This window comes from Lutra lutra, chromosome 4, assembly GCF_902655055.1.
Source record: "Lutra lutra chromosome 4, mLutLut1.2, whole genome shotgun sequence".
NCBI classification, from domain to species: domain Eukaryota; kingdom Metazoa; phylum Chordata; class Mammalia; order Carnivora; family Mustelidae; genus Lutra; species Lutra lutra.
In genome coordinates this window covers 163349432-163364924 of record NC_062281.1, presented here as the reverse complement: position 1 = coordinate 163364924, position 15493 = coordinate 163349432, and the positions used below count along the sequence as shown (strand labels likewise).

Sequence of the window (15493 nt, the reverse complement as noted above, 5' to 3'; positions counted from 1 at the left end):
AAGCAGCCAAGTCGGGCTGGGCACAAAGGGGCCTGTGTCCAGACAGCCCCCCCCACCCGCCATGACCACATCACCAGGCTAAGCACGCCTGCCCATGGGCAGGCAGTGCGGGGGAGGGGATGCCCGACCCCTCCCCCAGCCGAAGACACTTTCCTGGGGGCACAGGATGGCAGGGCCTCGAGGTGGGAGATGGGAGAGCAACTGAACTGGGCCAGAATCAGGGAGGGTGTTCTGGGACTCAGGATGGGAGGACCCAAGGGAGCCACCTATACTGCCATAGCTGGGGTGGGGGGTACCCTGGGGAAGCTGACCTGGGCTGGGTGGTGCTGGCCATGAGCTGGGGGAGGAGACCAGAGTTGTAGGCACCATGCCAGACTTGGAGGACAGACTCTGCTAGGGGAAACAGAGGAAGGGACTCCGGAAAAAGGTCTCTGAGCTGAGAGGGGATGGGCTGTGGAGCAGGGGGCTGGCCAGGAGGGGCCGATGAGGGGATTTGCCCCAAGGAGAGGAAACCAGGCCTGCCCTGGGGAGCTTCAGGGCTGGGCTGGGTGGCTTGAGGCTCCACTCAGGACAGTCCCTATTGAACCCCAACCCCACAGTTGGAACTGACTCAGCAAGTCCCTTTACAAGTGTAAATATGCCCCTTCCCCATGCCATGGCCCTTCCACCTCCTCCCAGGAAATCAAGCCACCCTGAGCGAGCACCTAAAGGATTGGGGGGCATCTCACTGGAGACCAGGGACCCTGAGAATCACCAGCAGAGAAGCACAGAGCCCTGGAGTGACAGAGACAGCCTCTCGGAGATGGGCTGTTCTCTTGAGAGAAAGAGACAGGAGTCCCTAGAGGACACCAGGATTGGAGACAGAACAGCATGGCTCCTGAGAGACGTGGCTGAAGTGACACCAACCCTCAGCTTGAAAGAGACATAGTCAAGGACAACAGTGACACTGGCCCATAAACAAAGAGGTCTAGTGCTTTGAAATGCTATCGGATCCTGACACTGACTGACTAATGCAGAGGGGAGGAATAGCTTCTTGGGGTCCTGTGTGCTTTCCAGAAAGGCCTATTTGGGAATGCAGACACAGGGGGCACCAGGGGCCAGTAGAGGCCCCAGCCATGGACCCCTGGTTCCCACGGTGGGCACCCTTCGGTTTGCGTACCCTGACCCCTACAACACAGACACTCTTGTGAGGTGTTGTGGGAGACCATCCTACTCCCCCAAACTGGTATTGACCCCGGAGGAGATGCTGACCTTCATGCCCTTGAGGGAGGCTTGGCACCGAGAACCAGGGTCTGGTCCCCTTCGAGGAGTGCCCAGAGCAGGCTGACAGGCTGGAAGAGCCCACATATATTCATTCCCGCAACCACGGAGACTTACTAACACCCCCTGTGTGCTAGGCCCCACCCCAGGCACTGGGGACCCAGCAGTGAATTGAACAGACACGGCGGTGCGCTCAGAGCTTAGAATCTGGTAACGGAGCAAGCCGGAAATGTCAGAAACAAATCCGTGATTTTTATATCACAGCCGTAAGGTGACCACAAAGCGGAAGTTCTCAGGGCACAATGATAAGGAAGGAGGCCAGGTGGGGGGCACTCGGGGTGAGGTCAGGAAAGCTTCCCTGATGAAGGGGCTTGAGGGCCAGTCTGGCTCTGGGAGAGGGTGGCTCACAGTCTGAGGGGGCCCTCAGGGACAGGTCTATACAAAATCTTGCCTAAGGCTGTCACCACCTCTGAAGGCCTTCTTGGGGACAGGCCTAGCAATTCTGCATGGTCCGGGTGGCGGGGGAGCATTTTTTCAGAGGGTGTGAGTCCGGCCGGGGGACAGTTTCTGCATTCCCAAACAAATCCCGGCCAAATAGGGCTCCTATATGTTGACCCTACAATAACAGTTTTATTCTGTCCAAGGCTTGTTTACTTAGGGGCACAATGGGAGACTGTGGCAGCTGCCCAGTACAGGGGTGGGGTCATGAAGCAGCGCTCACAGCTGTAACAGAGACAGCGAGGGGCCAGGAGTGTTTCACGGGGCAGGGCAAAAGCAGGACTCCTTGCAGACACCGAGGTCCCCAAGGCTGGAAGGCTGGGGCATCTGTCCTGCCCCCAGCTCCCCCCGACCAAGTTCAGCAGGACCTGACTGGGATTTCTGAGGTCTGCTCCTTCCCTGGCATCGAGGGAGACAGGGAGGGTGAGAGTGCTCCCCAGCCACGTGCCCCAGACGGCCCTCAGGAGCCAGCACCACTCAGTTAATGAGCCGCACGCACGCTAAGCACTTTAGTTATGCTGACCACAATCCATGCCTCGGGGAGGCAGGGGCCCTGGGACTGGGCCCAGGGGCGGGGAGCCAGGGATGGGGCTCTGGTGGGAGTCCCTGACCACACTAAGGGTCTGCGGGAAAGAAGGAGCTGGGGGTCAGCGACGCTCTGCAAGCCCCGTGAGAAGTGCCCCGCAGACGCAGCACCCGCTCAGGCTCCCGGGCCCTGCGGCTCAGCACCATGCACGGGGCAGACTCCTGGAGCTGTGGCTGGGAGGTCACCGTGAGAGCACGGCTAGGCCTCTGACTTCTGTGCTAGATCAAGCTATGTTCAAGGGACTTGGCTGGTGAGGGCTTGGCTCTCTGCAGAGGACATAGCAAGCCCCCTTTCTCCAATTACGCTAGAGGAAAGGATCTCCAAAATGCATGCCCCGCGGGGCTTCTGAGGGCTCCGGGCTCCTTCTCTGCTCTCCTCTGGGCACTCTCGGCCGCTGCCTTCCTCGGCAAGAGAGGCCCACAGCTGGCAAGACTTTCCTAGTATTTGCCTCGATTTTGTTCTCCTTGAGTCCTTTCCCCTAGCCCAAGCCGCTCATTTTCTTCATCTGCTGGGTAGACACCTGTGTCACTGATCAGACCTGTCCCTGCAGTGGACGTCGGCTCTCGGGCACCCACGATAGAACCCCTTTGTGCTCACAGTTTCACCCAGACCGGTGGCCCGTCTGCCTGACCCAGCTCAGCCCTGCTGACTGGCCAGGCTCCAGGCTTCTCCTGCCCATCACCCATCTTTCACTCTCAGCCCCTCACTGCTCTCCCTTCCTCCCCTGCTCACACCTCGGTGATGAATTAAACCATAGTGCGCTGGTGCTTCCTCCCCAGGCTCCCCTGATAGGCCCCACTCTCACCTGGGACTCTATGACCATGGGCCTGATCGGTGGTCTCCAGGATAGGGACAGCCCTGCCCTGTGCCCAAGCTCCCCACGTGAAGTAGAAGGCAGGCTCTGGGGCTTTCTTTCCATGGTTGAGAGCGGTAGGCTGGCTGATCGTCGTCCTCCACAATGCCCACAATACATAGACAAATGCACATAAGACCCTCACGTAAGACCACACATGCACAGATGCCCTTCCCCTTAGGAGCAGTCCTTGAGGCAGCAGGGTCCAGTCCCACACAAGGACTTGTCACCTCCCACCCCATGCCTGCCTAGCCAGGTGAGCCATACAGAACAATCACTTACATAAGTCCTTTACACAGCCCTCTGCCTGGCTTAGTCCCCGCTAGATCAGCTCCTGGAACGAGCGGTATTCAGCTCCGAGGGCAGAATCCAGATATCCCCACTGTGCCTTGGGCTTAGCAGGGCAGGACCCTGGGCCAGGAGTGAGAACCCCAGCATTCTAGATCCTGCTACCCCAGCGACTCTGGGCAAGTCATTTCCACTCCCTGCGACTCAGCGTCCTTAACTATGAGATCCGTTCACAGACCAGGCCACCTCAACAGATCTACTAGCCTCTGCAGTTCTGCCTTGCCTGGAATTTTCCTATTTCCAACGCTCTTCTGAATCTCCCATTAGTTCCCACTAACTTTCTAAATGATTTTTTTTAATGTTATTGTTTTTCTTCCAATTATAAGAGCATTATAAGCTTATCACCAAAAAATGAGAATCCACAGCAAAGAGTGAAGAGGAAACAAAGATGCAGAGCCCCCTCCCAGAGGTAACCACCAACACGAGAAGCACCCCCTCTTTTCTCTATGCACAGACTCGGACAGAGCCCGGATTTCTACCCTGGGCTACGGCTTTCCTCTGGCTCCTGACTCCCACCCTCCCGGATCAGGGTCCACTGGATATTTTTGTGAATTGTGAGCTCCCTCCTCCTACTCTCGCTGGACACAGAAGAATCCTGGAGCCGCCTGGCTGGGCAGGCCCCGCTGGGATCCAGCAGGCCTCTGGTTCAGAACTCCACAGCCCCAGGGTTTGCTCATGGGATGAAGTCCCATCCAAGACAAACTTTATGAAGGAGGACAGACAAGACCCCACATCCCAGACTGACCTTGAGCCAAATCCAGATCACTGGCAACTTTCTCTGAGCCCCATCAGGGAATTCAGGCAGGAACGCCATTACAGTAAATTGTGGCCGCCTTAGAAGACCTCACAACGGCCTCATACCCCTAGATTCTTGTTCCCCCAAGTTCTCTCCCCTTGGTCCAGGGGCCAGGCTGGCCCTTATGTAGCACTGCCCTGCAATGACAGAGCCTTCCGTCCTTCATCTGGCTTCGCTGATCCAGATCCGGGAGAGAGGGACCAGAGGTGGAGGGACAGGACCATGGGAAAATCTGCCTGAGGCTCGCACAGTACCTGGGGGCTGTGAGTGCCTCTGGCCTCCAGGAGAGCTTCAGAGAAAGCTCTGGGCACCTGTTAGGAGTCTAAGCCTTCGTAGAGCAGGTGAGAGAGGCAAGGGGATACCCTGTGCTGTCTTGCCCAGAGCCCTGATTGGTGGAGAGAGACACGGCAACACTATGGACAGCAGACAGAAGAGGCACCCCCAGGCATGCCCAGCTCCGCTCCAGGCCCTGAGGAGCAGTGGTGGGGAACAGTGGGTGGGCCTGGAGAAGTCCAGCAGCCCGGCCTCACGCGCAGCGGCTGTGGGCAGTCTCTACCCCAGGCAGTTGGCATTGGGGCTGGCACTCAGAGAAGTGGCTCTGGTCTGTGACCCTGGCAGTTCTGAGGTCTGAGGGCAGCTCTGCATAATGCTTCCCCGGGACCCAACCTACATCTCGCCGGAAGACATTCCTTCTCTTGCCTTCTGAAGGTCAAATCAGGATGCTCTATAGGGTGGGGAAGATGGCTCTCCCTGTCCCCCTCACCCTTGCTGCCATCAGCCCCATTTTCCCCAACATCTTTGCCCAACCCCAGCTTCCAGGGAGGAGGCCACAGGGTGCCCACCTCATCCGGGCACTTGCTGTGGACACTGGTGAATGTTCTCTGGGGTCTCTCTCCTCCCAGCGGAGATCCTCATCCCCTCCTCTTCCCCCACTGTCACTGCTGAGTCCATGTACCATGTCCCCCTACCCCCTCGCTCACTCTCCCCATAGGAGTAACTGCCGTGGCACGGACAATGGGGCTGTATTGATTAGTACAATTCCTGGGCACCTCCGGCCCGTCTCCCCGGGAGCTGGGACAATGCAGCTTTGATACACAGAGCAGATTCTCAGCAGGTCCTTGGGCTGGGGGAGCCCACAACCCCCCCACTCTCCTCCCCCAGGCCCCCACCACACAGCTAACTCTTCCTGCACTCCTTCGCACAGTTGTAACTTTCTGGGTCACTTTTGCTGGTGTCTGTCTCCCTGGCTGGCCGTGCCTGCCCCTCCCTGGCACAGACCACTCAGCCCCTCTCCCCACCCCCAGCCCAGCCTCCCACACCGCCTGGCTCCAGGAGGGGGGCGCTCAACCTTCTGGAAGGTGACTGACCTGTTCTGGGGAGGAGAGGGCCACAGGTCCACAAGCGGAGGCCATCCCAGGATGAGCCCTCAGAGCAGAGTGCTCGTATCTCCGCTGCTCATTCACACCTCTGCCAGCTCCAGGCGACACTGACGCATCCCTGCCTCTCCCACTGCTGGCTGGGCAGCGTCAATTACTTTCACCTCATCTCCTCCCGAAGCTCTGCCTCCCCCTCCCCTGGCCCTCCCCCTCGGGCCAGTCCCCACAGCAGCCCAGCGCGGGTGCTCTGGAGCTGGAGTGAGGCGTGGGGTTGTTGTGTTTTTCCCTTGTTCCCAGCAAGTTATTGGAACAAAACACACACACACTCACAACCACAGAGTGAGGCAGAGCGAGCACTTAAGAGAGTGAATGGCCTCAGGGCCCAGATGCTTCTGATCTCCCAAGCCTGGCACTTGGTGGGCTCCTGGTAGGGTGGTTGGGTGCCATTGGGCACTAGACCTGGTGAAGGGCAGGAAGAAGGGGGGGCATAGTCCACAGGGCCCTAACAAAGCACCTTCGACTACCTAGAGTGATACGGGCGGGGGGAAGGGGGGGTGGGCCCTGGAGTTGTTTCCCTCCTCCCCCTGCAAGAGCTGGAGACCCTCAACCAGCCAAGATGATTGAGGTCCTCACAGGAGAATGTGGCTGACAATGCAAGAAAGCTCTGGTCCCAGGAACTACCCAGTCACCGTCCTAAGAAAGATGGCACCAGCCCAGAGAGTGGTCACCACAGAGTCCAGGCAAAGGAGGACCCATGGACTAGGTAGGACTCAGAGATCTGTACTGCATTGTCCAGAGCCTGACATGTTGCTCTGGGAGTCTGTGCCGTGTGGGCTGGGTTCCGTCCAGCAGGTGTCCCTGTCACTGGGGCGGGATGTCACTCAGACCCATCCAGTCCCACTTCTCTGAGACCACACTCACAGGTCAGTCTCCAGCTGATGCTGACATGCCAAGACCAGCGGTCAGGAAGGCGGACAAGAGTGTTCCAATCCCCGGAAGGCGAACCTCTCTTTGGAAATGGATAGGTCGGCAGAGTGCCGGGCACATGGTACAATCTTATCAAACACCCACCAAGTGGAAGCATGCAGTCTGATGTAAAAAACCTAGCCTTTCTGTGAGCTTGGTAAGTATGGTGACCTTGAAGGGAACAAGTCAGGATGGCTTTTTTTTTTTTAAGAATGGCTTTAAGCAAACAAAAAAAGGCACAAGATTTTAGAGTCAGACAGACCTGGTTTAAACCCCAGCACAGCCAGTTTCTCACCATATAGACAGGCAAATCACTTAATATGTCTGGTCTTAGCTTCCTCATCTCTGAAATAAGATTAATATCCACCCATCACCGAGTCTAGTGATAATTAGCAGTAACGGTAATAGATAACACATAGTGAGTGCTTACTATGGACCAGACAGTGTCCTAAACACTATATATATATAGTGTTTAGGATATATATATAAATATATATATATATATTTATATTTATATTTATATTTATATATATATAAATTTGTTTCATCCCCCCGCCCCTTGCCTTGATGTAGACCCATCCCTTGATATTAGCCCCATATTTGGGGATAGATAGAGACCTGCCTTGGCTCAAGCAAGTCTCCCAAGAATGGTCTGAGACCCCACTGACTTCAGTGTCTCACTGGGCCAGCCTCACGCAGCCAGGTCCCCAGACACACTCCGCTGACTTCCTGCGCGCACAGACTACGGGCCAAGGCCCTGGCTGGGCCACTGCCTTCAGGAAGGCCCAGTCACCCATGATGCCCAAATGCTCACTTCCACCCAGGGTGGGCTCCGGCTCTGGCTGCTCTGGCCTGGGCAGGGTGCCCAGAACAGGCAGCCCTGGCTGGACGGCTTTCTCTGGTCCTGGCCATGGGGACAGGAGGCGGCAGCAGCCCAGCTGGGCCCTGGCCGTAATGAGGCCTCATTAGTGGGATCCAGCTGCTCCAGCCCCACTTTGGGAGGCCGACTCCCCCAGCCCCCACGCCTGACTTTTCTTAATAAGAGTGGGCATGCCTCCAGAGGGGCAAGGAATCTAGTTGCTTTGTTGTGCCCTGTGCCTCCAGGGGGAAGGTCCTGCAGAGGGCTGCAGGGAAGCCCTGTGAGCTGAGGGGAGGGCACAGGATGGAGCAGGTGTGCTCCCAGGAAGGTGGGGAGGGGAAGGAGACCAAGGGGAAGGGAGGGCAGAATCTTAGGTCCAGAGAGGAGGCCTCAGGAACATGGAGCCTTTTCCTCTGGATCTAGATATGGTCCATTTCACAGGGAGGGTGTAGTTACACGTCTCCAATCACCTGGTTGATCACCTAGGTCACTCTTCAGGCTGTCCTGGCTAAGAGAGCCCCAAATCTGGGCTAGGCCTCCTATAAGAAGGTGCACTTCTTCTTTTTTTTTTTTTTTAATTATTTTTTTTTTAAAGATTTTTATTTATTTGACAGACAGATCACAAGTAGGCAGAGAGGCAGGCAGAGAGAGAGAGGAGGAGGAGGCAGGCTCCCTGCTGAGCAGAGAGCCCGATGTGGGGCTCGATCCCAGGACCCCGGCATCACGACCTGAGCCGAAGGCAGCAGCTTTAACCACTGAGCCACCCAGGCGCCCCGGAAGGCGCACTTCTTATGCCACTGCCACTATGTGCCGATCCCTGAGCTAAGAGAGTACCTACTGTGTGCCAGGCCCCGATCTAGGAAAGCACCCGCTGTACCACCCCGGACCTGTGTTTGGAAAGCACTCACTGTGGGCCGGGACCTGTGTTAGCAGAGGGCCCACGATGCGCAAAGTCTGAGCTATAAGGACACGTACGGTGCCAAGCCGGGGTGAAGAGAGCACCCTTCCTATCAGCCCAACACCAGCAAACCCCAGTGGTGGGGTAGGTCCTGCGCCAGAGGAGAAGCCCATGTAGGCCAAATTCCGTGCCAGGTAGGGATCCATGGTATGCCCCACGTGGAGCTGGGGGAGGACCCACTGTGCGCCTGGCACTGACAGATGGGCGCCCAATGCATGCCGAGTCTGTCCTGGGTGAGCACCTCCCATGTGATGGGGCTGGTGCTCGGTGAGGGCCTAGCCGAGGACAGGCTCTTCCCCTAGGAAGTGCCTAATGTCGGCCAAACCCTGTGCTTGGTAAACTCCCAGCATGTGCCAAGCCCCTATTAGCTGAGCACTTGCCACATGTCAGGCTGTGGGCTGGGGGAGGACTCACTGTGTGCCAGGCCCTGTGATGGGCATCGCAAATAAGAGATGTACAAACTGTACAAATCCTCCTGTCAAAGCCTAACCGAGCGGGTCAGGGCGGGGCAGCCCCCGGGTGCCTGTGGTGCTTGCAAAGGCTTCTGGGACAATTTAGATGCTCTGGCGCCTACCGCCCTAGCCCAGGTGACTCTGCTCTTAATCATCGCAAGGTTGCCCAATGACAAGAATGACCAGGGTGCTCAAAGACACAGGGAGAGGCCAATGAGGCTCACCAAGGCCTCTGTTGGCCAAGATGCTGTCAGTGGGGACCAGGCACAGGGAGGGGACCAAATCAGCCAGCTGGTGACCTTGCTGGGAGGCCATGTGGTTACAGCCAATCCCAGTGGGGTTCTCCTGTCCTGGGCTCCTCTCCCCCAGCTCCCTGTCCTCTGAGCCTCAGGCAGGCCCGCCCCATGCGGGTACAGAGGCACTAGGTCTCCATGCAAGTATCACCCCACCCATCCCCCAGTGCCCCCAAGCATCCCAGCTGCTCCCAGGCTTGGAGGCACCCTGGCCAGCTGGGTTCTCGCATGGCCCTGTCCTAGGAGCTGCTGAGCCGTGAGGGAGGCAGCTGAGCTAGATCGGCAGAGACCATCTGGGCTGGGGGTGGGGGAGGGACACGTGCAGCAGGCATGTGGGCCTGGGCACGTGCTGAAGAGGGCCTTGCTTCTCCGCCAGGCCCCTGCCCCATGGAGAGCAGGGCAGGAGCTCCAAGGATGACACAGGGTGTCTGCTGACACCGAAGAGAGCCTGGGGATGGGGGCAGAGGAGGGACCCATGTCCTCACACCCAAACCGGACAGAAAGGGGATGGAAGGAAGGACCCGGCGGCAGGGGTTAACTACCCTATCCCCGCATACCAGGTTACAAATGGCAAAAGAAGCCACAGGCCTGGGACCACAGCTTACATGCGTGGCCCTCAGGAGCCTCTCTTCTGCCCTTATGCCAGCATGGAGAGGAAGGCATGTCTGAAAGGAGTGTCCTTAGCTCTCTGCCCTTAGGGGAGCAGAGACACCTAAAAACGGGCTGACTCAGCTAGCCAGGAGGGATGGCGCCCCTCGCAGCCTGTGTCCTAGAGACAGGCCCTGAATGGAGATGGCTTCAGTTTCCAAACTGGGGCCCGAGAACAGAGTAGCCCAAGGTCATCAGCAGAACTGAGAAAGAGGCAGGAATAGAATCTCTAGCAACCGCTGTGGTGGGGGATGGGGGGAGCCCAGGGGACAGATGTTATGGGCCTCAAACCAGCAGTGGCAGGCAGAAGCCAAAGGGCAGAGGGCATCCGAGCCCCAGCTATCTTTAGGCACATCCTGGGGCTGGGAACGGGCGTCCCAAGGCAGCACTCCCTTCTACAGACAGGCTGGCCGGGCAGGGCCCGAAGTCCGGGAAGCCCAGCTCGGGGCAGGGATTATGAGACGCTGTGATTCATGCTCCCTCTGTGGCCCGCATCTCAACTGCTTGCTCCCACCAGTCCTTTCAGGGTCACTCCCAAGACAGAAGAGCAGCCAGGGAATCCTCCGAGGGTTTCTTAGGTTTCAGGGGGCTCAGAATCTCCATGTAGCCTGGGGCAGAGCCACACCCCACTTCCTACGGATGACGGGCCTGTGACGATTCCCAGAGTTCTCTGGGAAAGGGAGGCCATTTTGACTCCATCACGAGACTTCCTCTCCGCCCATCTGTGAGCACCCTGAGTTCAGGCTGGCTCGGGAGTACTTTCAGAAGCTTGGCTCATTCAGACGTGTTCCAACGAGGTAGGAGCCAGGCCAGAGGAGGCCTGAAGGACTGAATGCTAGACGTTCAGAACAGGGTAGAATGGAGGGTCCTTACCCTGGAGGGAAACTGAGCATTTCCGCTCCCAGGCCATTCCTCTGGACCAAGTACTCGGAGCCCCAGAAATCTCTGGTGAGAGGCAGGGCCTATTTAGGGGGTGGGGGAGCTCTGCAGAGACCCTAGGCCAGTCAATCCTTCACAGAATGAGAAAAGCAATGGAAGGAATTGATGTGGGCGAGAGAGGTGCCAAGGGCAGGGTTGTGCTCCGTCACTGGTTTCCTCCCCTGACAGCAGCCCCATCTAGTTTGTCCCCAAGGCAAGATCCCAACAGAAGAAACACAACCACTGCTCTTGGGATGGGATCTGACATCTTTTTCCCGGTTCCTGCTTCCAGTGCCAACCTGCTCTGTCCATTGGCGAGTCTTCCTCCTTCAAGCCCTGACCATGCCCGGCCCTTGCCTGCTGCCTCTCGCGGGGCCTCACTACCACCACTCCTGTGCTCCGTAGCAGTGGGCAAAGGAAAGGCCATGGCTTGGGGAAGGGGGAGAGGGGAGTTTCCTGAGGCCTCGGAAGAGGATTCAAATGAAATGTTCTCTGTTCCTTTTCAGAGTGAGAAGGAACCAGGGAAGGAGAGAAAAAACAGACGGTCTGAAGACCCCTGGGTTCGCACATACGGAATGCTCTGTGTGGCGGGCAGAGCACGGGGTGGGGGTGGGGTACTGGGGTCCAACTGTATGACGGTCCTGGGTGTCCTCTTGTCTTGTTGGCCAGAGCACCTCTTGTAATAAGGATAGGGTGTGCGCTCCTGCCTCCTGATGTGCCGTCGTGGGCTCTGTGGCAGCATCGGCCCTGTTATGGGCTCAGAGCTGCAATACCATTGAGCCTGTTGGGTAAGGGGCTGCCTACTTGGGGCCTGGGACAGCCCTACTACTCAGAAGCCCCAGCAGTGCAGCCAGACTCAGGGCCCCAAGAAGCCCCCTCGGCCCTCCTGTTACGGCAGGCAGCCGGCAGAAGGCCTCCGGGGGCAGTGCTCATGATCCCCCCTTCCTCCCTGCAGTCTGGTTCCTGTACTCACCAGCATCCCTTTGGCACCTTTTCCTACCATGGCAGCAGCAGGTTGGGGGGGCCCTGGAGTCCTGGACCACGCTCACAGGCTCTGCTTCCAGCACCTTTCAGACCACAGACCTCAAGAGCTGTGGAGAGAGCAGAGAGCGGAGTGGGAACCTGGCCCAGGAAAGTGAGGGCAAGCCAGGTGGGGTGGTCAGAGCTCTCCAGGACAGGTAGTGCTGGGCCTGGGCCACCAGCTGGCAGGCCCTCACTCCCCTCCCAGGCTGGCCCACCGTCTGCCAGGCCCTTTCCCATCTGGTCCTTTCTGGATGACCCTCGATCAGCTCCTTCTTAACCCTTCTTCCAACCCTTCCCTTGAATCCCTTGGTCTCCAGGCTTCCTGTCCCAATGGGCAAAAGTCTATTTTTGACTCCAGATGCCCAATTCTATAAAAGTTTAAAAAATGAACACAGGACTGGGACAGGGTCCAATTCCTTCATCGTCTGTGTGGATGGCTTCAACCTTTCTCCTGAAGGGGAGTCAGCGTGGATCAGCACGTGCTCCCCAAGCTCACCCCAGCCAGGCAGCCAGGACGCTCCTTCCTCATCCTGGTGCCACTCATCTGGGGCTCCAGAACAGCTGGGCAAGCTGGACCTGGACCACAGGCTCTGTGAACACCAAACATGCGGTGCGCGGGACCACCTCCCTGCCCTGCCTCAGGCCTTCCCCTGCCTGCAACGTCTTCCTTCCTGCTCACCCAGTAAAATTCTGCAAATCCTTTAGAACCACGCTGAAATGTTACATCTTCTCTGTAGCCTTTTCTGGCACTCTCCCCAACCAGAGTGAACAAACTACTTCCTCCTTTCTTTTTTTAGCAGGTTTCTACTGGTGTCCTTATCAACTCATACTAGACTTATTTGTTTCTGTCCATCAGCCTGAGTCTGTGCATTCCCCGCGGGTTGGGTCCTTGTTTCATTTACCTTCCATGCCTGCCCCTAGCCCAGGGCGCACAAGCAGGATGTCTTGCTCAAATGGGATTGAAGGGCAATGGGTGAGACTGAGGTATTGGAATGACGGTCCAGGCCAGCCAGAGACCTTGGAGGAAGCATCTGAGACGCAGTGTGGGCGTGATGAGCGGAGGCGGCGGACAAACGGAAGGAGTGGCCACACGGCCATGGCCGTGCTGGTGTATACAGGTTTAATGTCAGACACGGATGCAATAGGGGCTCGTTTTTGAGAAGCCTCAGGAGAGGATTCAACCTTCAAGGAGCCTCAAGGAATTCTCTCATGGGAGGAAAACCTGGATTAGGTGGACAAGGATGTTCAACCTCCATAGGGCCTGGTCCCAAGAGGGACTGGGCTCAGCTTCTGGGGCCTTCTCTATCCTCCCAGAGAGCAGACTCTACTCCAAAGGCTGTTCGGTGCCACTCTGCCCCACCCACAGCCACCTGTCAAGGGCCCCCTCTCTTCTATAGGCCCAGGAAGGTTTTAGAAAGCCAGAAGGGACGAGGAGGCAGCTCCTTGCCTGTGAAAAATCAGCTCTTGGATTCCTTAGGAGTTGGCCCCCGCCACTTGGTTCCTGCACAGTCTTCTCCCCAAGGTGGGTGCGGGAAGGGGTATGGTTATGGATAAGACCTGTAACCATTTCCCTTTCGTCAGTCACCCAGTCTGGCCTCTCTGCCTCTCAAAGGGTCCTCCTAAAGAGGTCCCTGAACACGGCTTTGGTCTTCTGGGGGCAGTCAGGAGAAGAGGGGGTCTGTGCTCCTTTAGAAGGTCATACCCTTGTCCTCCTCACTCACTGCACCCCTCCTTAAGCTGTAAACTCTAGATCTGACTTCCCCAAAGCTGTCCCTCTTCAGCCAACAAACGGTAATAACAGCCCATGGCATTATTCAAATACACCTTTTGGGTTAGTACTTATTATGTCCCCTGATTAGGTAAATAAACTGAGGGTACTCTGCTCAGGAACTCAGGTTCCAGAGTGTTCTCACTCAGGTTATCCCTGAGCACAGACTACAAATACAGTACTTGTGCTCAGAGTGTTTACTGGTGACCAGAAGACAGCTTGGCGGTGGCTCCAGGAGAATGAATGAGTTGGTCAGAAAGCTTTGCTGCTTCTCCCACTTCTGCCATTTCTGTTAAATGGCCCTGTCCATCCATTCAAAAAGTACCACATATGGGCCACCACTGGCAAGCAGGTAGTTTAGCATGTGATGAAGAGCTTGGGCTCTGGGACCTGGTAGGCCTGGGGTGGAATTCTGGTTCTGCCAGTTACTACATATATGACTCCGAGCAAGTTACTTAACTTCTCTAAGCCTCAGTTTTCTCTAACTGGAAGATGGGACTAGTAATACTTCCTTTGTAAGTTCTGAAGTTTCTGCTTAATTTTGGACTCTACTGCAAGTCCCCCCCTCTAGCCGATTCATTAAGCTTCCCAAAGCCCTAAAGCCCCAATTCCCCCTCATGGTTCTCCACAGCCAACAGATATGGCCTAGATTGTTTAATGGGCATTTAGGGCTGGTCACAATTCAATTAATTTATTCCACAAATATTTCAGGCTTACTCTGGGCCAGACCTGTGCTGGGCAGCAAGAACTCATTGGTCTCTGCCCTCCTGCATCTAACAGACTAGGGGGAAAGGGAAACTCGTGACTCAGATGTAGACATTCAAAGGCTGAGGGAGAAAGATCCTTCCATGAGAGCTGGGAGCAAGGGGCCATGGCGTTGTTTGAGAGTAACAGGGGACTTTCCTGAGGAAGCGATGTTAGAGGCTCAGGGAGACTTATTCAGGCAAAGTGGCAATAGTGAGGAAGAGAACAGGAAGAGAGATTCAAACAAATTAAATATGTGCAAAGACCCTGAGGCTGCATTCAGATCACCAGGGAGAAAGTGGCCAAAGATGGAGGTGGACAGATAAGCAGGGTCAGGGCCTTTGGAGCCTGGATTTTGATTTTTATCTTGAGGGCAATGGTCCCAATCAAAGGCTTTAAGGCAGAGTTGCACCTAGCAGGAGCAATTGGTAGAAGGTGCATTTTGAAAACATCACCCTAGACATAGTGTGGGGAAAAGATGAGAGGGAGTGGTTAGTGGAAGAGAAGTCAGTCTGGAAGAGGCCAGGCCACGATGACGGGGTGTGCATGAGGAAGGTGGCCATAGGGTGGGGAGAGGTGCACAGATCTGAGAAAAATATAGAAGCTGACATTGGTAGAACCTGGTGATGAATTGCACAGGAGCTGAGGGACAAGCAGGGATCTCTGGTTTCTGCAGGTGCAACAGGAAAAAAGCCAGGGCCAGGCCCAGGGACAGGAGTGTGGGGTGCTGCAGGTTTAGAGTGGGAGGCAGGTGAGCTGGGTGTGAGCTGCCTGGGAGCCACTCAAAGGTGGATGGTGAGAGGGCAGTCCCAGGACCCAGCTACCTTTGCTCTGTCTTTCCTTCTCCCCAGAGGGGGCTGTCTGTCAATCAGTTGTAAGGGGTCCATCTGAGCCAAGCCTTGGAGTCCTCTCGGGAATGGAAAGGTGATGGGCTCTTTCCCTGCCTTCAGGACCTCATAGTTTAGGAGAAGACAGAGGAGGAAACATACATTCTGTTCACTGTGATGCTGGAGCGGAGGGTCTGTGGGAGCAGGGGATGGCTTCTAGTTTTGCCTGGAGCCCAAGTTGGCTACCTGCAGCCACCTGTGGCCATGTGGGACCATTCCCAGAGGTTCTTGCCTCCATGTTCGTGCAGGCAATTCCCTCT

The 15493-nt window shown here is 56.5% G+C and overlaps 1 protein-coding gene across 10 annotated transcripts in view; it reads right to left on the bottom strand.

The window, feature by feature from the left end:
• The window catches only part of SLC6A9 (solute carrier family 6 member 9), a 31686-nt gene that overhangs the window by 14134 nt on the left and 2059 nt on the right, over positions 1 to 15493 (bottom strand). For 7 of the 10 annotated variants that reach the window (XM_047726691.1, XM_047726698.1, XM_047726695.1 and 4 more), the window contains exon 2: positions 11785 to 11902. In XM_047726691.1, coding sequence (XP_047582647.1) covers positions 11785 to 11814 — 30 coding nt within the window. In that variant the 5' untranslated portion in view covers positions 11815 to 11902. Of the gene's footprint in view, positions 1 to 5708; positions 6003 to 11784; positions 11903 to 15170; positions 15274 to 15493 lie in introns of those variants that run through there. The other 3 variants (XM_047726694.1, XM_047726690.1, XM_047726699.1) reach the window with 3 other exon arrangements.